The sequence below is a fragment of the Phodopus roborovskii genome, unplaced genomic scaffold (genome assembly GCF_943737965.1).
Source record: "Phodopus roborovskii unplaced genomic scaffold, PHOROB, whole genome shotgun sequence".
In the NCBI taxonomy this organism is placed as follows: Eukaryota; Metazoa; Chordata; class Mammalia; order Rodentia; family Cricetidae; genus Phodopus; species Phodopus roborovskii.
The window spans coordinates 4664004-4687283 of NW_026126576.1; the positions used below are offsets into that span (position 1 = coordinate 4664004).

The 23280-nt window shown below is 42.5% G+C and overlaps 1 protein-coding gene across 1 annotated transcript in view; it reads left to right on the forward strand.

The window, feature by feature from the left end:
• Window positions 1-23280, forward strand: part of Gxylt2 (glucoside xylosyltransferase 2) — a 76004-nt gene that overhangs the window by 27818 nt on the left and 24906 nt on the right. Inside the window, exon 3 of the mRNA XM_051203473.1 lies at window positions 5793-5924. Coding sequence (XP_051059430.1) covers window positions 5793-5924 — 132 coding nt within the window. The remainder of the gene's footprint in view (window positions 1-5792; window positions 5925-23280) is intronic.

Sequence of the window (23280 nt, forward strand, 5' to 3'; positions counted from 1 at the left end):
ACAACAGGAAAGGCTGCCTTGACTGACGAGATGGAAGGGGACTCTGTCCTACGCACGCACGCACTGGACAAGAAGGGCTGCACTTTGAGGGGGAAAATGAGCCAGACAGAAAAGAACATAAGCCATACCTTCATGAGGAAACAGCTCCAGATTGCCAGCTGATTTGGGCCCTGGGGAAAGACTGCCAGAAGGAAGGCCTGTAAGGAGGATGTGTGAGCAAGCCAGACAAAGTTTAGCTTAGATCAGTGTCCATATTTGGATCATTCCAGAGGAAGTCCCTAGGAAGGGCTTTGTTGGCAGCTTTTGATTGGGTGAGCTTAAGCAGGGGGTGGCTCCTGGCTAGTTGCTGGTTTCTAATTGGCCTGGTATGTAGCTGTTTGAACTAAGTGGGTCTCAGTTGCTTAGGTAAAAACTTGGTTTATTGGAACTGACATGGCCTCATAACCTCTGAGATCAATACTTTTCCATTGCTGTGATAAAAACACCATGGCCAAGGCAACTTATCAGAAGGAGGGGTTCCAGAGGGGTGAGAGTCCATCGTGAAAGCATGGCAGCACAGGCTGGAGCAGAATGCTGAGGACTTATATTGTAAACCACAAGCAAAATGGAATGGTGTGTGGCTTTAAAACCTCAAAGCCCAGCCGGGTGGTGGTGGTACACACTGTTAACCCCACTAGTCATGAGGCAGAGGCAGGCAGATATCTGTGAGTTCAAGGCCAGCCTGGTCTATAGTATGAGTTCCAAGACAGGCTTCAAAGTTACAGAGAAACCCTGTCTTGAAAAAAAAAAAAAACAAATAAACAAACAAAACCCTCAAAGCCCATACCTAGCATCACCTCCTCCAGCAAGGCTGCCCCTCCTAAACCTACCCAAACATTAAACCATCTGAGTCTACATTCTCATTCAAGCCATCACAGCCTCCCAATTAATTATTTTATTAAAAGCACTAGTTATAACAATTAACTTCTCAATAGAAATGTTAGCTAATGCACAATGAGATAATACTTTCAAAATTCAGAGACTATATCAGCTTGGATATTCTTCCCTGGTCAAACTACATACAGAGAATGAAAGAGTTAACAGCAAAAAGTCTTCATTAAAGGAGATTTGTATAGGATATACTTTAGGATGGAGTAATAATGTTCCCAGAAGGAAGGTGTGATGAGTTCATGAGGACAAAAGATATGTAGGCAAAGTGGAAGATGGGTGATTTAAACAGTAACACCTAAGTTGTAGTGAATGTTAAAAATCAGACTAAAATATATCATCTGAACCATAGTTAGACTTTCTGTGAGTCCCTGTAAGTCAGGAGTATGATAATAGTTACCATCTGACTTTTTAAGATAAGCACTAAAAAAAGGATGTGATATACAGAATATGGAGGTGGAAAAGAAAGAAAATCTTCATGGGAGGAAAAAAAGACTGGAGAAGGGAAAGAATCATTATGTGGAAACGTAGCTTTGACCCTAATAGGAATAGATATAAATTTGTATTGTAACAAATCCACATGGACTGAGGCTGTTTCCAACATGGGTTGGGAAAGAGAGATACTGAAGGTCAAAGTAAGGGGGACCCTCCCACACACACATTCTTGGAGGGCCGAGTTAGGGCTCAGTGTGTACCTAACATGTGTGCTTGTGCTTGCTAAGTGACTGGTACCGTTGTACTAAGGGTTTGTGTGGGTGTCATTTCTCCCAAGCCAGTGAGCTTGATTGTGGTATTGCTGTTGGTGAGGGTTCAGGTTGGTCAATGCCCATCATTAATCACATGTTATATTCTTTCAGGTGTCACTCAGAAATTGTCAAGTACCACCCAATTTTTCTAAAAGTTTGTGTTTATAAAATTAATGTGTGTACGTTTTAAACAATAACCAATAGATGTGTGAATCACATATTAAAAAGACCCAACCACCACAGCAGTGCTCAGAACAATTTTGACATATATTTCTATTCCATGTCTGTGCTGGTTAGGTTTTTGTTTTTATTTTTATTTTTTTCAACTTGACAAAGGCTAGAATCATCTAGGAAGACAAAATGTCAGTTGAGTTGCTTCCATCAGAATGGCCTATAGGCAAATCTCTGGGTTTTTTTTTCATGATTAATAGTTGGTAATGAATGGCCCAGTCCACTGTAGGTGATGCTACTCCTGAGCAGGAGGTCCTGGATTATATGAAAGCAGGCCAAGCAAGCCAAGAAGGGGGTAGGTGGAGTTTCTGTGTGTCCTGCCATCCACTCCCAAATAACCACATGGAGACTTCTTATTCATTATGAACGCTGGGCCAATAGCTTAGACTTGTTTTTAGCTAGCTCTTATAACTTAAATTAACCCATTTCTATTAATCTATGTGCTGCCCTAGGCTTGTTTACCTCATCTGTGTACTTCCCATGCTGCTTCTTCTGACGTTCCCAACACCCAGCATTCTCTCTGCCCTGAAAATCCTGCCTAGCTACTGGCCATTTAGCTTTTTTATTAAAACCAATCACAGTGACATATATTCATTCACACGGTGTAAAGGACTATTCCACAGAGGAGCTAGCCAATAAGCAGAATTCCTCCATGGCCTCTGCACCAGTTCCCGCCTCCAGGTTCCTGCCCTGTTTTGGTTCCTGCCCTGACTTCACTTCACAGTGGACTGTGAAGCTTTGAACCGAAATAAAATCTTTCCTGCCCAAGAAGCTTTGGGGAATGGGGCTTTATCACAGCAACAGAAAGCAAACTAGAACATTATCTTCCCAATGAATATCAGAAAATAAACCATACACCATATTCTTTCTTTTATCAACAATGCATAGATAACTAACTTCTTCTAAAATGGGGGTGGCTTTTTAAAGTCTTTCTGTAAAACACCAGCTTTAGGTAGCAACTATGGCTTTGTGGGTGTGTGCAGCACAATTACAAGTGCAAAAGTGCAAAAGTGATCATTACAGTGTGACTTAGGGACACAAATCCAAGTTTCATGTATCTCTTAACTGTCACAAAGCTCGAGTATTTTGATGTTTTTAAAGGTTTTTTTTTAATTGTTAATTATGTATATGTCTGTGGGTATGGACACAGGTACCTGTGGAGGCCAGATTCATTAGATTCCCCTTAAAGTAGGAGTAACACGTGGTTGTAAAACACCTGAGAATATAAACCACCCGATGGGGTGCTGAGAAATGATCTCAGGTCCTCTGCAAGATCAATATATACTCTTAAGAGCCAACACATCTCCAATCTCTTCTTGGACTACTTTAAAATGTCAACTTGCTTTCCTGCATGTGGTGGCTGGATATGGGTCTTTTGAGGCTGTTATTTGCTGACTCTATGGGATCATGAAGGATTTTGTTGTATTCTGTTACTCAGACACTACCCCATAAGTTGCCAGGGACTTGTTCATGTAAAGTTATTCACTGATACAGATAAAACTTTTTAAAGTCTTACAAGAATAAATGAATTGTGAAGCCACAAAAAGGCATGCAGAATCTTAAGTACACAGTACCAAGTGAAAGAAGCCAGCATTTAGTGACAGGGCCTTGCAAGTGTAGTGACAGGACAAATCAAGAAAACAGGAGTCCAAGAGAGGACAGAAAGATCAGTGATTGCTTGGAGTAGAAAAGGATGGTGGATGGCCAGCCTGATCTACAGAGCAAATTCCAGAGCAGCCAAGGCTACACAGAGAAAACCCTGTCTCGAAAGCAAACGAACAGACAAAATAATACTAATAGTAAATGGGTCCCTCAGTTGCAACACTAATAAACTGTGTGGGAAGGTGAGAGGCAGGATGGTGATTGTTTATCGTCTGATCCATTTCTCTCAACTACAAGAATTAAAAAAAAAAAAAAAAAAACAAGGTCCATTAGAAATTTATCTTAAAATTAACAGATGCACAGGCTGAGCGATGGCTCAGCAGTTAAGAGTTGAATCTAATTCTCATGCACATGGCACACACAGCCATCTGTAACTGGTTTCGGGGGAATGGTGACCTCTTCTGTCTTCTGCAGGCACCAGGCACGCATGTGCACATACATAGGTGCAGGAAAAGCACACATACGCATTGTGGTGGTTTGAAAGAAAATGGTCCCCAAATAGGGAGTGGCACTATTAGGAGGTGTGACCTTGTTAGAGAAGTGTGTCACTGTGGAGGTAGACTGTGAGGTCTTATATATGCTCAAGCCACACCCAGTATGAAAGTTGCTTCTGCTGCCTGTCAATCAAGATGTAGGATTCTTGGTTCTTTCTCCAGCACCAACTCTGCCTGTACACAAATTGAACATAATGAACTGAACCTCTGAAACTATAAGCCAGCCCCAATTAAATGTTTTCCTTCGTAAGAGTTGCCAAGGTCATGCTGTCTCTTCACAGCAATGGAACATTAACTAAGACACACATATTATGGGGGATGTTCTTCTGTATGTTGTGAGTATATGTTTCTCTTATTGGTTGATAAATAAAACTGTTTTGGCCAATGAGCAGGCAGGATGTAGATAGGTAGGAAATGTAGGTGGGGTTACCAAACTAGGAGAGTTCTGGGAGGAAGAACACAGAGAGTGTCAAGAGAGAGACACCACGTAGGTGTTGAGGAAGACAGTGACATCACTGGTGAGCCAAGACCATGTGGAAATACATAGATTAATAGAAATGGGTTAATAATTAAGAGAGAACTAGCCAATAAGAAGCCTGAAACATTGGCCAAACAGTTTATAATTAATAGAAGCTCTGTGTTTATTTGGAACTAAAGGGCTTCAGGGCCAGATGGAACAGAAACTTCCATCTACACACATAAAATGAACAAATATCTTTAAAAATTGACATATGCAAAGAGAAACATATTCATTATTAAAAGTTCTGAAGAATACAGAAATATCAACAGGAAATGAGACCCGTAAGCACCACCTGTAAAGGTGCCTACTTTTAATAATAGGATGCTGTCTGTCTAGATTTTTCTCCATGAACAAAAGACATGTGCATAGGGGCTAGAGCAATGGTCCAGTAGTTAAGAGCTCTTTCTGCTTTTGCAGAACTCAGGTTCAGTTCCCAGCACCCACATTGGGTAGTTCACAATGGTAACTCCAGTTCCAGGGGATCCAATGCCCTCATCTGGTCTCTGCAGGCAACAGGCACACACAGGATATACATATGGTATGTTTACATACTTGTAGACAAAACACTCGTTCATGTAAAAGTAACCCTTGAAATAAAGATGCAGGGTACTTTTGCTATTAGAGGGAGCCATGTTATAATTTTTTTTAGACAGGATCTCACATAGCCCAGTGGAGTTTACTTGTGTTCCTCTTTGACAACCTCTCTATTTCTGGGATTACAGGCATGCACCTCTGCTCTGACTGTATGATAGGTTTTACATATATAACATCTTTATTCTGCATTATTCTGTTGTATAAGTCTATCATAATTTTTTAGTTTTCCAGTTCCTTATAATTTGACTTCTCTCCAGATTTTGTTTCCACAGACTATATTGTGATTAAAGCCCCTGTACCTCTGTTTTGGGGACCTTGTTAACCAGCTTCTGAATTATTCTGAATTGCCCTCTTGGCATTTTATCCAAATCCAGATTCCCTTTGGCAGTGTTTGTGAACCAGTCTCCAAATCCCCTGCCTTCAGCAAATGTTTGTTTTCAATGCTAGCAATGTTATAGGAAAATGTTCTTTCATGTAACCTGTAGGAGCAGCAATGAAGCGAGACTTGCTGTGTGAGTTGCCTGGATAATTCCCATTGTGCTAGCCAGAGGCCTCTCAAATGTTCTCCGTTTATCTCCGTGTCTAACCCTAACCCTTCTGTGTCTCCATGTTTTGCAGTTGCGTCAGTGGCCCGAATCATATACAAAGAAGTTTGAGCACAGAATCTACCCCATCACATTTTCCGTTGGAAACCCCCAAGAGTGGAAGAAATTATTCAAGCCCTGTGCTGCCCAGAGGCTCTTCCTTCCGGTAGGAACCCTGTTGTTATCAAGAAGCATTTGGGAAAGATTTCACTTAAACATTGAAATCAGCCCTGGTGTGTTAGAGATCCTTACTGTGGGGCAATAGAAGTCCCCCCCCCCCCCCCCCGTCCTAGCTCGGATGCTCAGCAGATGGAGGGTCTAGAAGGCTTGTCCCTCAAGATTTTGGGTCCGAGCAACCAAAGCATGCCTTAGACAAGGGACTTTGTGACTGTGGCTTCACCATTTACTTCCTTGAGAACCCCAGCCTCAGTTTCCTCCTTGTACATGGCTCGTAGTACTTGGTCAATGTTAGATTCTTCTCTCTCTCTCTCTCTCTCTCTCTCTTTTAAGATTTATTTACCTATCATGTATACAATATTATGCCTGCATGTATCCCTGCAGTCCAGAAGATGACACCAAATCTCACTATAGGTAGTTGTGAGCCACCATGTGGTTGCTGGGAATCGAACTCAGGACCTCTGGAAGAACAGTCAGTGCTCTTAACCACTGAGCCATTCCTCCAGCCCCAATGTTAGCTTCTTTTAGTGTTTCTCAAACAGCAATAACCACTGTTAGAAGTGCCCAGACATTTACAAAGGGTCCAGAGTCTAGTTTAGCCTTTCAGTTTTGAATTTTTTAACTGAACATTTTTTGTTTTGTTTTTTAAAAATCTTTAATGTAGGCCAGGACTATAGCTCAGTGAGAGCATTTACCATACACCAGGCCCTGCCTGAGTTCCATTCCTGGTACGGCAGAAAAGAGAAGGAGGGGGGGGGAAGTGATAGAGGGAGGAATATGAAAGGATCCATTAAAACTGAGGCATGGAACTGGGAGGGAGTTGCACTCTGAATTGCAACCTTAGTATCTGAGAGATCCATGCTTTCCATAGACATTTGATATAGGGTCAATTAGGTGACCCTGCTCTCTAGACCTAAAGTCTGACAGGAGCTTAAGTCTAATCAGGACAGAGGCAGAGAAAAAGCATCATGGATATATGTCATATTAAATCCTATTGTACCCTGGAAATGATCTTAGAGACCATTGTGGCAAGACACAAATGAAGTGAGCGTACTGGGTGACGAAGGTTTGGGAGTCCTGAGAGAGAAAGGACCAGGCAAGAGACTGTGTGCAGAGGCCCTGATCTGGAAGGAGGCGGGTGTCCCAGAATAAAGGTCCATGGAACTAGAACAGAGAGGGAGGGACGGCCGAAGAGAACAGCAGGGCTGGAACTGCAGCTCTGAAAACCCTGTGAGATGCCTGCTCTCACTGTAAGGGCAGTGGGAAGCCATTGCACCATCTAGTATGGGAACTGGATGGCCCGGGTTGTGTTTTGAGACCCACTTAACAAATGGAGTTGGAATGGGGGGACCAGGGGAGATAAAAAAGGATTTCAGCCAGGTTTTGGTTGATTCAGTTAAAATTGTCATCATCTAACCATTCAGACTGCATATTTCTCATGTGGCTCAATCTAAGAAACAGATGGTGCTATTGTGCAGAGATGAGGCAAACCTCAGGACCAACAATTTGGGTGCAAGGTGTTTGATTTTGAAGGTCTAGGGCTGTTCAAGGGGGGTGTGCTTGCCCATCTGTTGGTTTGGAAATGGTGAATGATAACCTTACCATCTCCAACATAGAAATCAGTGAGAAGAACGTGGCCTGGATGGATAGCTGCAGCCAGTCTGCTGCCTAAGATTATCACTAATTTAATTTTTAAACACTTAATTTATTTGTGTTTGTGTATACCACATGCTTGCAAGTGCCCACAGAGCAGTATACACTTTTAACTACTAAACCATCTCAACAGCCTCTGTTGCCATTTAATTAAATGGTGTGTTTCTACCATGTACAGGCCTGTCTACATCTTGTGAGATAAGTTATTTGCATGAAAACCTGGGTAAGGAGCTAAAATCTCCACACAGCAATTATCATTTGAGGTGTGAAATGATGTCTCTACTAAGGCAAAAGGATGTATCAGAAAGCCAAAGTTACTGTTGGGAAATTGTCTCCCAACTCTGTCCAAGATCTGAACAACTCAATGGAAACACATTTGAATTTTCCCTGCCCTGGAATTGTGACTTTATGACCCTATTAAAACAAAACAAAACAAAAATAGCCAAACAAATAAAAAACCAAGCTCACTACAGGATGAGTGTGATTCATTCCAGCTAAGTAAGCTGTCTGTTTTGAATGACAAATGGGTGTTAGTGTTCCTTATCTGCTTCTGGTAATAGGAACCAGCACTTCTTAAAAATAATAAAGAGAGATTGTGGCTGACAGGACATTTACCTTCTCCAAGTCTTACAGCATAATGGCAGATTCTGAGCATGGCTTTGGGGAGCATTGTTGAGATATATTGATCTTCAGGGTACTTTAAAGTAAAGTGCCTAAATCATATTTCCCATGAGACCCCCCCCCTATGAAGCCAATAGGGTATGATGCCAAGGCTGCTCATAGAAAATGGAGCCCTGTTACGCAAGCATTCTAGCAGATGGCTGGCTGGAGTAGAACCGTAGATTTAGCCATCTTCTGCACCATCAGTGCTGCAGTTTGGATGTGTTTGAACTCTTGGTCTCCAGTGGAACATGCTGTTTTAGAAGGTCCTGGACCTAAATGGTGGATCTGTGCTAGAGGAATTGAGTAGAGGGGGTGGACCTGGTGGTTTTTTAGCCTGGCTGCACGTTCTGCTTGTTCTCTGCTTCCTGACTGAAGATGCAATGTGATCCTTTGGTTTGAGCTACTTGCTGCCATACTTTGTCACCAACGATGGACTATAGCTCCTCAAACCATGAGCCAAGACAAACCCTTCCTTCCTTCAGTTGCTTTTGTCAGGTGTTTTGTCATAACCATGAGGAACAGTTGGCATCTCCCCCAGACACACAGTATAGACCCTCTCTTGACTAATATATATTCCTCTGTGTGTGACAATGAGTGTATATAGTATATGGATGTGTGTGTGTGTGTGTGTGTGTGTGTGTGAGAAGGTGGACATTCTAGTGTCCAGGTGTGGGGGTCCAGAAGACAATATTGTGTGCCCTGACTTATCACTCTCAGCCTTATTCCCTGGAACAGACATCTTGGAGGTAGCTTAGATGCCAGTAAGATCCAGTGACCCTCCTGTCTCCAGTGTGTGCATGGCCACATCTAGCTTTTTATGCAAGTCCTGGGGTTTTGAGTTCAAGTTCTTAGACTTGCACAGCAAAGACTTTTGTCCACTGAGCCCCCTCCCTAGCCCTCAACTAACATTTAACCATTAGGGCAAAGATTTTTTTTACATCACATGCCTTTCAAATTCTGATGTACCATTAGGAGATTTAAAATTTCACTGATGTTATGCAGTCCTAGAGATTAATTTACTTTTCTACTTCTGGGGATAATGGCCCAAGGGGTAGGACTGTTAATAGTGAAGCTCCTTGCAAGTGGTGTGACTGAGTTCTCTAACATGTGTCTTTCTCTTGGGCAATTCAGAAGCTTAAAGTGTTACAAATAATATGCCAAGTACAAATCAAATTTAGTAAACCAGGAAGCCCTCCATTCTACAAAAATAGTTGACTTGAATGAATACCCATCATCTGTTCCCACAGTTAATGGCAAGTTGTGACATTTTTTTTTTAACAACTTCACATTTCACTACCCACAAGGCTTCTCTCATGAGGAATAGAGGTATGTGGGATCCTAGGAATATTTAGGATGTAGCAGAGATAACTGAAGGGCAAGCTGTTCAGAAATTTGATTGGCAAGTAGTACCTAGTGTGGCAGGAGGATGCTTATTCAAGTTTTACTCAGGGAGAAAGGATTTCACTGAGTTTTAATGGATATGCTCCTAATTATAACAGTATCTGATGTCTTTATTGGTGGTGTCATGTCAAGGCAAAATTCAGCTCTTGCTCCAAAGGGAATAAGAGACAGTTTATTCTGAGCCAACTATTTATGACAAGGCCCAAGAACTCAAGATGCTCTGAATGGTGTAGTTCACTGTGGAAGCAGTTATACAAATTTTTATAGTCACATAATAAAATACAACCATAAAGTAAGGTGGGGACATCAAGCAGGCAGATTATAGCACAGCAGGGAAGTCTCTGTGATGGATTTCAGATGCTATCTGATGATATTCTTAGCTTTGGATTGTTGTAAGCTAGTTACAGCTAAGTTAAGCATGCCAAAGATTTTACCTGGTAGTCAAAGGAATGGATGCTAGGCCAGATACAGAGGTGGGTGATGAACAGCAATTAAGGGTGCTAATGATGACCCAAGATAATGTTGGCTCTGATACAGTGTCCCAACTCTCCACAACTAGAGGTTCTAATTGCTCCCAGTCTAAAGAATATTTAACACATGTGGGTTTTGCAGAGAACTCCAGTTCATACTGCCATTGCTTGCTGCAAGTGTCTGCATTCAGGGCAAGAGTTAGGATGAACTTGCTCTCGGACCTGTCTGTGATTTATCCTGAGCACAGTCTGACTCCAAACCACCCAGTAACTTGCCTCTTTAATTAATAATAATAATTATTATTATTATTATTCAAGGCAGTTCCATGCCAAATAAACACACATTACATTACCTGTATTTTTTATATCACTGGAAGGCATGTAACATTCCCTTTTTCCATTTATAGCTTGCTAAAGAGGCCTGTAACTTGTTCCAGTGCATAGAAATCTGTGTGGTTACAGGCATTCTAATGAGTTAGTTGTGGGCTAATGGAAAAGGGTGTCTTATTAGATTTGTTTGAACTTTTTTAAACCTATGGAAAGACCTCTGTTATTACCAATGCCATACTTCAGCATTAGAAATTAACATTGAGACACTCTGGGAACTAGTCCTATGGCTATGAACACACATTGACAAATGTGTAAGAATATATTAAATACCCTCACTAAGAGGGACATTGGAACCACCTTGGGGACATTTGCAATCTTACCAAGCAACTGGAGGCCACAGAAGCACTGAAATGAGCCTAGCTAGCAAAATGGTTGTGTTAAATGTGAACAAACCATGAAGAAACTTTCTACAGTAATATTTATTCATATACTACTACAGATTGATATTCAGAATATCTTGGCTACATGTGGAAGATACCTAGCTCTCCTGTAGCAGTTTGAGTGAGAAATGTTCCCCATTAGCTCCTATGTTTGAATGCTTGTTTTCCAGTTGGTGGCACTATTTACGGAGGGTAAGTGGCAGGGCCTTGCTGGAGGAAGTATGTCTCTGGGGGTGGGTTTTGAGTGTTTCTAATCTTTCCCCACTTCCTGCTTCCTGCTTTGATTGAGGATGTAAGCTCTCTGCTTCTTGTTCCTGCTTCCATGGCGCATGGCTGCCTTTCACGGCAATGCTTATCGCCATGATGAACTCTTAGCCCTCTAGAACTATAAGCCAAAATAAACTTTCTTCCATACATTGCTTTTGTTATGGTGTTTTACCACAGCCATTGAAAATAACTATTGTATTAGCTAAGCAAAGAAAGAAATTATTTTATTGGTTACTCAGAGAAGGCCAGATGAAAGGGCTAAATTTTTTAAATTTTTTTTTCTTATTTTACATATCGATCCTACTTCCCTCTCCCTCCCTCCCATGCTCCCCAACCACCCCATTCCCCTCCCCCACTCCACAGGGAGGGTGATGGAAAGGGCTAAATTCTAAGCATAGCTAGATCCCAGGGCTCACATGATGTCATCAGGGCTCATCTGTTGTCTCTAGATCCTGGCAAACCTCATTTGGAGAGGCTAAAGATTGCTCAAGACCCAGACATTCCAAATCCTACAAGCTTGACAGTAGCAGCATCTAAAGAACTTGCCATCCAGTACTTGGGAGGTAGATGCAGGTAGATTTCTGTGAGTCCGAGGCCAGCCTGGTCTACATAGAGAGTTCCAGGACAGTCAGGACTACATAGAGACCCCATCTCAAAACAAACAAGCAAACAAATAAACAAACGAAAATGCCAAGGCAGTGACATCCAAATGGTGAAATGGGGAACTCTGGGAAACTGCATCCCAGGGAAGCAAGCAGAAATGGTGGACATTGTTTTCTATATTACCGTCTAAATTATGTGGGGCAAATAAATATTTGTTTAATAAATTTGCTAAAATTTGATAAAAAGAAGACTTCATGAAGTCCTCCCCTTCCGGCTCACTGTGATGGAAACTCACTTCAAGGTTTCTCAGGAACAAAGGGTCCCCCCCCCTTGCTCCCAGTACCTCCTTAGGAGGGGCATGCCATCAGCATTTCTTATTAACACAATTGTTGTCTTGAAGAGGCTAAATTCCACAAGCAACAAAATCAGCAGCTTTCTTAAGTAAGGGGAAATGTGTAGGGGCCACCTGAGTTTGATTCTTGGAGTCTCACAAAGGTGGAAGGAGAGAACTGACAGTTCTGAGTTGTTCTAGGACCTCCATATGCAAACAGAAGCACGTGTACACCGCACCCACTAATGAATAAATAATGCCTTGGTAGTGTCAGAACAAACTTTTCTTGGCCACGGAATTTCAGTGAATCAGATTGTGGAGCAATTTGTGTCACACAGAACTCTAAAAACATTGAAAAAATTAAAATTCTATATTAGAAAATGTTTAATATAGAAAATGAAAAGAGGGGGCTGGAGAGATGGCTCAGTGGTTGTGAGCACTGACTGCTCTGCCAGAGGACCCGGGTTCAATTCCCAGCACCCATATGGCAGCTCATACCTGTCTGTAACTCCAAGATCTGGCACCCTCACACAGACATATATGCAGCCAAACACCCTTGCTCATAAAATAAAATAAATAAATTATTTTTTTAGTGAAAAGAGGAACAAAAAAAGGAAAAGAAAATAAAAAAGCAAAATGGTTTGCATGAATTCCTTATACAAATAATACTAAATGTAAATGGAGAAAAGAATAATATCAAAAAGCAGTTGGAGTCAGCGAGATGACTTATCTGCTACCAATCCTTACGACCTGAGTTCAATTCCTGGGATTCACTTTAATCAATTCTTTCAAGTTGTCCTTTGACCTCCACTTGCACATTTATGCTCACAGGCACACATGCACGCGCCTGTGCATACGCAGACACACACACACACACACACAAATATTTTCTAAAAGCAAAGATTGTCAAAGTTGATAAATGTGGTCTAATCATGTGTCACCTACAGGAGATTTAAATACACAGAAAGGACAGATATTAAAGGATAAAACAAGATGTCACAAAAACAATCAGAGAAGAAGCTGGAATGGCACAAGAGAATTTAAAAATAAAAAGTGAGTGGCACAATTGCTGGGCAAGTATAAGTGCTTGTTCCTGAGCCCAAAGACCTGATTCAGCATCCTTGGTAGAAGCGAAAACCGACTTCTATAAATTATCCTCTGCTTTCTATATGCTGTGGTGTGTGTGTCCACAGGCATATACAAATTAAACATAAAAATAAGTGTAATTTTAAAAAACTAATACAGTTGGTATCTACCATAGACACACATAGTAGAGAGCCTCTCCCTCTCTCTCTCTCTCTCTCTCTCTCTCTCTCTGTGTGTGTGTGTGTGTGTGTGTGTGTGTGTGTGTGTGTGTGTATGCAGGCATACATGCTGATACACTTGTGTGGAGTACACACACAGAAGAGGTGGCTTTATATAACTCTCAGCATTTTTCCTTTGGAGGATTATCTTTCACTGACTAGAAGCTCAGGTGGTGGCCAATATGCTCTAGGAATCTTTCTGTCCAAGATGCATGTACAGCATGTCCACCTTTTCAAGTGGGTTTTGGGGATTTGAACTCAGGTGATCAATCATGCATATGCACCCAAAAAAGGGGGGGTATAAGGAACCTGAGGTATCTCTGAAAATATCAGTGAAGAGGGATGATGTATGGTGGTAGGTGGCCAAAAAGCCAATGTTTGCTACTCATACCAAGTCTCTCGGAACCTTTAGATTGATATATCATTAATTCTTCATGGCATGAGCCCACTTGTATCCTCGTTGCAAATGAGAACACTGTTGTTCTGGCAAATGTAATCATTTCTACTTAAGGTTCTAGGTAGGACCCAACTTCTCTTGTAGTGTAGTTTTTTTTTTTTTGCTCTGTTTCCTGAAGCATTTCCTCCTGCATTTGTAGGAAGCTTTCCCAAAGTGTTCCAGCATGGCTCCTTTGGGTGGTTCCCCTGAGCTTTGCATTTGTTGCAGGACTCAGCCCTAATTGCCCCTCTCTTCTTTCCCCAATCCTACTACCCTCAGGTTCACTTAGTTTTGTTTTGTTGTTGTTTGCTTGTTTGTTTGTTGCTTGCTTCGTGGATATATAAGGTCAATGCTGGGATCTTTGGTTTCCTAGAGTAGTATGTACATGTGTTAATAGAAAACAGTTCCTAATACTGCTTGGAAGGATGGAGGGGCATAGGTGGGTGGGTGGGTAGATGGGTGGATGATGGACAGAAAGACATGGATGAGGAGTCTTTTTTTTTTTTTTTTTTTTTTTTTGCTGGGAATTGAACTCAGGACCTACAGAAGAGCATCCAGTGCTCTTAACCTCTGAGCCATCTCTCCAGCCCACCAGAGAGGGAAACCCTTAACTATGCTTTAACTCCTTGTGTCCCAGTGATTAGATTTTCAGCAAGCAGTGAGCATGAGCGCTGGGGAGTCACCACCTGACTAAGACATTCATTCAGCTCTGCTCTAAACAACAGTTGCCATGGCCAGTGGAATACCAGTAAGGAAAGAGTGAAGTTGCTGGCTAGAATGACAACACCTGATAAGGGGCAGAAGCAACTGGGAACATGGGAACAGATGGAAGAGCTGAGAAAGCCATTCTCTCAGAACATGCCAGAGAAGCCTGATCCCTCCAGTTACGGAAGCCATGTGGAAAATGGGCGGCAGAGCCAACAGTTGGCCCACACAGCTGAGAGGATGAAATCAAAGGCCAAACAAAAGTTCAATGAGGCAGGATTTTAGGGAGCCCGTCCTGAACAAAGCTGTTATATATTTTATCACCACAAAACCTGGTGCGGAGGTGATCTGAATCTTGTCTGTCAGGATGACCACATCAGACAAGCCCACTTCGCTAGTGAAAACCACTGCAAAATATACCCCTGATGCCCACTGCCTTTCCTTTAACATGCCGTGGAAATGAATATGAACACTATTTGTAATTCCACAAGGGGGCACAGTAGTGGTATCAATAAAACTTTACTTATGGTTTAATTTTTAACACCCCATTTTAGGTTAAAAATTTAATGAACAACCTTAAAATCTCAGACCAAAACAGTTAAGTGATGGAGCACTACTTGGCCAAGAACAAACATTTATTGGGTCTGTGGATGTTTCAGTGGGTAAAGTAAGTGCTTGCTGCTGCAGAAGCATGAAGACTTAACTTTGCGTCCCCAACCCCTCACTGCTGGTGGGAAGGTAGAAACTGGCAGATCCCAGGGGTTCACTGACCTGCTCGTCTACTGAATATGGTAAGCTCCAGGCTCGGTGAGAGAATCCATCTCCAAAAACCAGGATGGAAAGTATAGAGGACACCCAGTGTTGCCCCTGAGCCTCTATAACACATTATCTCAGCCCAGCAGAGGCTAAGGCAAGAGGGTCAAAGTTCATTCGGGGCCATTCTGAGCTACATAGCAAATTAAAAGCCAGCCTGAGCTACATTTATGGGGAAAAATCCCAAGGGCTGGGTTATGTCTGACCACACACACACCACACCACACCACACACACACACACACACACACACACACACACACACACACACACCTGAATGTTTTTGTGAAAAATTCCAGTTTGTATTTATTTATTTATTTTAAGCTTGAGAGGATTATATGGAACTAATGCTCCCATGTTACTTCCTCCACTTAAATTCTTTCAGCAGTGCTAGAAGGGCTGATTAGGCATACACAGATAGTCCAATAGAAAGTTCTTTACTCTCTGCACTTATAAAATGAAAGGACTGCACTTATAAAATGAAAGGAAAACACTTGAAAGTAAAATCAGAGGAATGGATACTATGGTTTCCTTGTTATTTAAAATAACCATAAATGTGTTTATATGTAAGTATATATATGATCTATATATTTATTTATTTTTATTTATGTAAATAGTTGTCATTCATTCAATAATAGTTATTGAACCTCAACTATGTGCCTGGTCTTTAATCTAATACACAGGAGGCAGACACAGTGGATCTCTTGTGAGTTCAAGGCCAACCTGATGTACATAGTAAATTCTGGGATAGCTCAAGCTACATAATGGATACTATCTCTAAATTAACTAATTTATTCATCCATTACAGTGAGTTGGTTTCAAGTAGTCATTAAAAAATTGGAGACAAAAAAAATAAATAAATACAAGTGCCAGGTGGTGGCAGCTCACACCTTTAATCCCAGCACTCAGGAGGTTGGAAATCTCTGTGAGTTCCTTCGGAGCCAGCCTGGTAACAAAACAAAAAATTGGAGAAAGGAAGAATTTTGGGGGATATGAAAATGATGGTCTTTGAAGATGCCATATTGAGTTGGGATCTGACTTCCTGGCCATGACACATGTGGACAGATGTATAGACAATATAATATTTACACTAACCGTTCTGTTGGCTCATTATGCAGAGAGGAAAGACGGCTGTGGGGGTGTAGAATGGTGGTATGGTAGGATAAGCGATGGTAAGGAACAAATTATTAGCAGTAATATTGCCATTATCATTAGCAGTGCTAGGGATTAAAGATTAAACCCAGAACCTGTGTTCTCTGGGCAGATTCTTTACCTCTGATTTTATCTCATCCTAGCCCTTGGGTTTTTGCTCCATTTTGTTTAATTGATCAAATAGTTCTGTAACATGACATCATTTATGCTTGTTTAGTGTACTTCAATAGCCAGATCCTGTTCAGATTTAATCCAGCCCTTGGTGATTTTGAAGTCTGCCTAACTATGTAGCTCAGGCTGGCCCTGAGGTTGCTATGTCACCCAGAATGACCCTGAATGAACTTGAGATTGTTCCTAAGCTCAGGGTTATAAGCACATGTAACCATGTGTAGCTCAACGTCTACTTCCTCTGTCAACTGCTGGTTGTTTGTACAGTTTTATAACATAAAACATAGACTTGTGTGTTAAGAATGTAGGTTGTCGATGGCTGGGGAAATTGCTAGAAGCTTAGAGCACTTATTGCTCTTCCAAGGACCTGAGTTCAATTTCCAGCACCCAAAATGCAGCTCAAACAGTCTGTAATTCCCGTTTCATGGGATCTAATTGATGCCCTCTTCTGGTTCTCATAGGTGCCAGGCATGCACGTGGTATATATACATATACACATATATGTATATACGTATATACATATAGATATACATACAGGAAAACATCCTACATATAAAAATTTAAAAATAAAACTTAAAACAGAATTTAGGTCATTTTCTTTTCATAACACACTCAGAGCCTCTGTTGACATGTACAAGGACATTCAGATGCACCAGGATCACCCTAAAGATGTAGGCATCTTGAGGCCATTGCTGTGGGTCTGGATATTTCTTGTTTTGTCTTTTGAGACACCGCCTCTCCACATTACCCTGGCTGTCCTGGAACTCACTATGCAGATAAGGCCAGCTTAGAACTCTCAGAGATCCACCTGCCTCTGCCTCCCAAACACTGGGATAACAAGCATATACCACCATGCCTGGCTAGGTCTGGATATATTTACATCACACAAAACATAAATGTGACAGTGATAGCAGCCAAAGGAGTTACTGTGCTGGCCTGTTTGCCCATCTGCCTTGCACCTGTGTGCCTTCCCTCCAGCATGCCTTTCTTACCAGATGGCTTAGGGTCATCTGTTGCCTTCTTTGACCAAGTCCTAATATAACCAGAGTAGGTTCTCCTGGGCACAGTCAGCATTTTCCAGACAGATAGTTTCCTGCTCCAGACAGACAGCTCTGCCCTTGTCCTTCCCTCAGTGGGTGCACATACCCTGCCTCTTACTGTCACTTGGTGGCAGTGTGTGGCCACTACTGTCCTACTTCCAGTGTCATGGAGATCATACTTACTTTTCAAAACTCAGTCCAGCACCTTAAGCTGTCTGTTCTGTTCCAGGGGATCAATCTGACACCCTCTGGCCTGCAACCCTGGCACCCGCACATACATGGTACACATAAATTTACATAGGCACACACACTTGTGTATATACACAGAGACACATGTGAAGCCAGCCTAGCTGAATATAATCCCAGACTTGGAATATGTGTGTACACATATATATTTAATATGTATATTAAATAGAACTGTTTTAGATATGTACCCTTGGTTAGTACATAGGCATATAGATCTGTTGACTGAGAAGTGGTAGGAATGAGTATACCTCACACTCAGATTTGGGCTTCTGAGTACTGTCTTCCAGTATGCCCCCTGTGGAAACTGACTGATTCTAGGACTTGGGGTAAGAAAATACAAGATGAGTTTGGAGTGTCATGTGGTACCAGAAAATAGGGATTGTTTTGGTTTTTTTTTTTTTTTTTTTTTTTTTTGTTGTTTTCTTGTTTTGTTTTGTTTTGTTTTTTGTTTTTCAATACAAGGTTTCTCTGTGGCTTTGGAGACTGTCCTGGAACTCGATCTGTAGACCAGGCTGGTCTCCAACTCACAGAGAATCTGCCTGCCTCTGCCTGCCCAGTGCTGGGATTAAAGGCGTGCACCACCCCCACCAGGTGGAAAATAGGGATTTTTAAGCTAATTTTTTTCAAATAGAAAGAGGGTTGAGGAGATAGCTTAGCTTGTGTAAAGTGTAAGGACCACAGTTCAGTCCACAGAGCCTCATGAGAAAGCTAGGTGTGTTTGAAGCAAAGTCAAGGCGATACCCGGGGCTCACTAGGCAGACAGCCTACCTGAGTGAGCAGTTCCAGGTCAAGTGAGAGACTATGTCTCAGAAATCACAGTGGGTTCCTGGAGAGATGGCTCAGCAGGTGAAAATGCTTGCTGTGCAAGCTGATTGTCTTAGTTGTGGATCTAGTGCTATGAAGAGACACGACGAAAGGTAACTTATAAAAAAGAAAGCATTTATTGAGAGCTCGCTTACGGTTTTAGAGGGTGAGTCCATGACCATCGTGGCAGGAAACATGGCAGCAGGCTCGGTATTGGAACAGTAACTGAGAGCTCCATTCTGATCTGCAAGTTGGAGGCAGAGGGAGGGAAACCTGAAACCCCACCCTTGGTGACACACCTCCTCTTACAAGGCCACACCTCCTAATTCTTCCCAAACAGTCCACCAAATGGGAAGCAAACATTCGAATATATGGAGTTCTGGGGACCATTCTCATTCAAGCCACCGCACTGATAATCTTAGTTTAATCCCTGGAACCCTCGTTGGAAAGAACAGACTCCTGAAAGTTGAACTCTGACCTCCACATGGACACACACATGCAGACATGCATTCACCCGCACACATATGAACACACACACACACCACTTTCAAAGGGACTCTGACTGATAGGACATAGGAGCTAATGTGAAAGAACTCAAGTGACCAGACATGCCAGAAGGTGGGACCCTTAGACACAGGGTGAATGAACAGTGGCCACACAGATCCTCCCGCCTTATGTGGGATTCACTTCAGTGGGCTCACTGGAAATAATAGAAGGCGCAGGTGCTCTTAACCTCACCTGAGATACCTGACACAGTCTGGAAGCTGTGCTGGCTGCTGCCACCAAGCACCACCAGAGACGATGGCTCTGTGGCTCGAAAGATCCAAAGACAAATACGAAATTAGGGCTTTTACCAGGTGTGTAATGCCTCCATGCAGTCATAATGTTAAGTCAGGGACCATCTATGTTGTACTATAGCCCTCCTTCCTTTGAACAGTTTCCATGCTGATCAAAATAAATAATGGAGTGGGTAAGTGAAAACACACACACACACACACACACACACACACACACACACACGAACTAACAATTCTTCCCTACAGGAGAATGAGGGAAGAGAACATAGTACTGAATGCTTGTGACCCTAGCACTTGGGAAGCAGAGGCAAAAGGGTCACAAGGCTAGCCTGGGCTATAGAGAAGGGGAGAGTGGGTGGGAATGGGAGTTGCAGAGAGACCATCTTTGAATTACTGGAGGGAGGCCTAACCTGTAGAGGCTACAGTGAGGACTGTGAAACTTCATCCAAGTGGGATATGTCTATAGTTTTGAAGAATCATCTCCAAATACTTAGGGGGAAAGAAGAAATTCACTGGAGATTATTGGCAGTCACTACTTTGTCCGTGTGGCCGGTTTTCCTGATCTGCATTGACCTCATTTAATCATGAAAACACCAAACTCCCCACTGGAGGCCCGGGTTCAGACTCATCCACCAGCACTCTCAAAGGAGTTGCATCTCTCAGGTCTCCATACCAACTATGTTGAGGCATAAAGCAAATATTATTTTAGTTGACAAAAACTTAATAAACCTATTAACTCTATATTCTTTTCCATTTTTATGGGATTATTGATTGAATAGTATCTGCCATATAAATGGTCATAATCAGTTTAACTTTTTAGTTGTGCTGAACTGTTGGCCTCTTGCCTTTTTAAGCATAGCTTGTATCTGTGACAGTCAGAGGTTGACAGTCATCAGTACAAATAACCGCATGTACCTGGCTTCCAGCCTTTGCTCAGTAACTATTGTCTCTGTAATTGCCCAGGTCATCCTGACAGCCCAAGCGCAGATCTTACTGTGAAATGACATGGGGTAGAGGACTTGGGGCACTTTCTGTGGGCTCTTTCACCTGGGAAAAGCTTGAACAAAGAGGGGGTAGATTAGCTGAGGCTGACTGTACCTGCTCCTGTGTCTGTCTTGGCAAGGATGGTTTGTGTCAACTTGGGCCAAGGCATTTGACCTGAAAATGTATGTGCTCCAGGAGTGACTGATGCTACCACGCAGGAATAGGACAGGGACTGCTGTCATTATGGAAATCAAGGATGATCTTAGAATAGCTCCTCAGATGGCATTTGTATATAGAAAACTGTATTTTAGTTGGAAAAAATGGGGGTGAGGTGTGGAAAGGATGTAGGTGAGAGGGAGGACTGGGAGACGCATGGAGCACTGACTGATGGGCATCTGATGTTGCCCTTGCAACCCTGAACTCACAGCAGTGTGAGAACCTTGCACAGGTTGGGCCTCTCATGGAGTCCCGTTCCCTCTCCACCTGAGGCTTTATACCGGGTCACGGTTGGTAGGGGAAGGAAAGACATGCTTTCAGAGGTGTAGCCAATGCTAAGGTGTCCATGCTCCTATAAACAAGCCCTCCCCCACACTCCCTAGCAGGGAGCTCCCTAGTGAGGCTCATTAGATCATAAACAAAGTCATTAAAGTAGAATGGGAACCAGTTGTAAAGAGGAAGGGATCATCAGGAGTGGGAGAGGGTAAAGGGTGAAGATGATAGAAATACATTATGCACATATATGAAACGTCATGGTGAACCACAGCACTATGTATAAATAATATATGCTAACAAAACATTGAAAATGGCTGGCTATAGTAGCACATACCTATAAGCCCAGGACTGGGGAGGCCGAAACAGGTAGATCTTTGTAAGTTTGAGGCCATCCCGGGCTACATAGTGAAACCCTGTCTCAAAAACCAAACCAACCAACCATCAACAACAACAACAAAAAACAGTTAAAAAAAAAAAAAAAGAAAGAAAAGAAAACCAAGAACAGCATCAGATGAAGACACAAGGGAATGCAATGATGTTTTAAAGACATGGCTGTTTATGGGCAGAGGCTGGCTGGTTGACGCACAGGTCCATGCAACCAAAGAACTCTATTCTGGCATATTAGCTTTCCTTCAAGACTCTGAGTCTTACACACTTCCTGTTGCTAAGCCTGTCTCTGTTCTATAATCAGTCTTGAAGTGTATTTAAAATAAAACTGCAAGATGGTTCAGTGGGTAAAGGCACTTGTTGCCAGGCCTGGTGACCTGAGTTTGATCTCTGAGTGCCACATGGTAGAAAGGAAAAACCAGCTCCTACAAGTTGCCCTCTGACCTTCACATGTATACCGCGGTATATGTTTGCACATACAGACACCAAATTAAATAGATAAATAAACAGAGTTTAAAATGGGGCTGGAGAGGTGGCTCAGCCATTAAGAGCACTGGTTGCTCTTCCAGAGGACCCAGATTTGGTCCCCAGCACTGCCTGGCGGCTCACAACCATCTCTAACTTCAGTTGCAGTGGATCCAATGGCCTCCTCTGACATCCACAGGCACCAGACACGCAAGTGGCATACATATATAGGCAAAATACCTACAGCTAGCTAGATGCTCATTTTATTTTACTTGAAAGCAATGATGGAAGTTTTCATTCATTTGCATTTTTGTTTGATTGTTTTTTGAGACAGGGTTTCTCTGAATTGCTTTGGAGCCTGTCCTGGTACTTACTCTGTAGACCAGGCTGGCCCACCTGCCTCTGCCTCCCGAGTGCTGGGAATAAAGGTGTGTGTCACCAACGCCTGGCTATTCATTTACATTTTAAATAAAGTTGTAGTGGTAAGACAGTTTAGCTGGAGCATGGCCCCAGATGCTTGGACTTCAGGCACTTCTCCACTCTGGCTCCCGTGGGGCTTCCGTTCTATTGGAGGGAGGAAGCAGTTTAAGAAAAGGCCACTGTTGATGAGGAGTAGAAGGAGGAAAGAAGTCATGGGGTGTGATGAAGGGTGCATGGAGGAAAAGAAGAGGGAACTTCTTGAAGAACTTTCTGAGGAGGTCTGAATCAAAGCTGCAGCCCTGAGGCCAGTGAGTGCATAGTTCTGTCTGGCACCAGGGAAGCCCCCAATGGCTTGTGTTTGGTTAGTTTTCATTCATTCATTCATTCATTCATTCATTCATTCATTCATTCATTTTTCTCACGTGACCTGGGAAGAGGAACATGAATTGAGAAAATACCACCACCACATTGGCCTTTGGGCATTTTCTCTATTAATGGTTGATGTGGAAGAGTCCAGCCTCCTGTGGACCATGCTACTCCTGGGCAGGTGCTACTGAATGTATGAAAATAAACCAAAAGCTGGGCATGGTGGCTCACACCTTTAATCCCAGCTCTCGGGAAGCAGAAGCAGGCAGTTATGTGAGTTTGAGGCCAACCTGGTCTACAGAGTGAGTTCCAGAGCAGCCAAAGATACGTGGAGAAATCCTGTCTCAAACAAACAAACAAACAAGCAAACAGAAAGCAAGCAAGCAAGCAAGCAAACGGAGTTAGCCAGAAGGAACAAGCCAGTGAGCAAAGCCCCTCTATAGCCTCTGCTTCAGTCCCTGCCCCCAGGTTTCTGCTTTTTGCCCTGACTTCCCTTGATAATAGACCATTATTTGGAAGTGTAAACCAAATAAACCCTTTCCTATATAGATTGCTTTTGGTCATGATCTTTATCCCAACAACAGAAAGCAAATTAAGACAGTGCCCCTT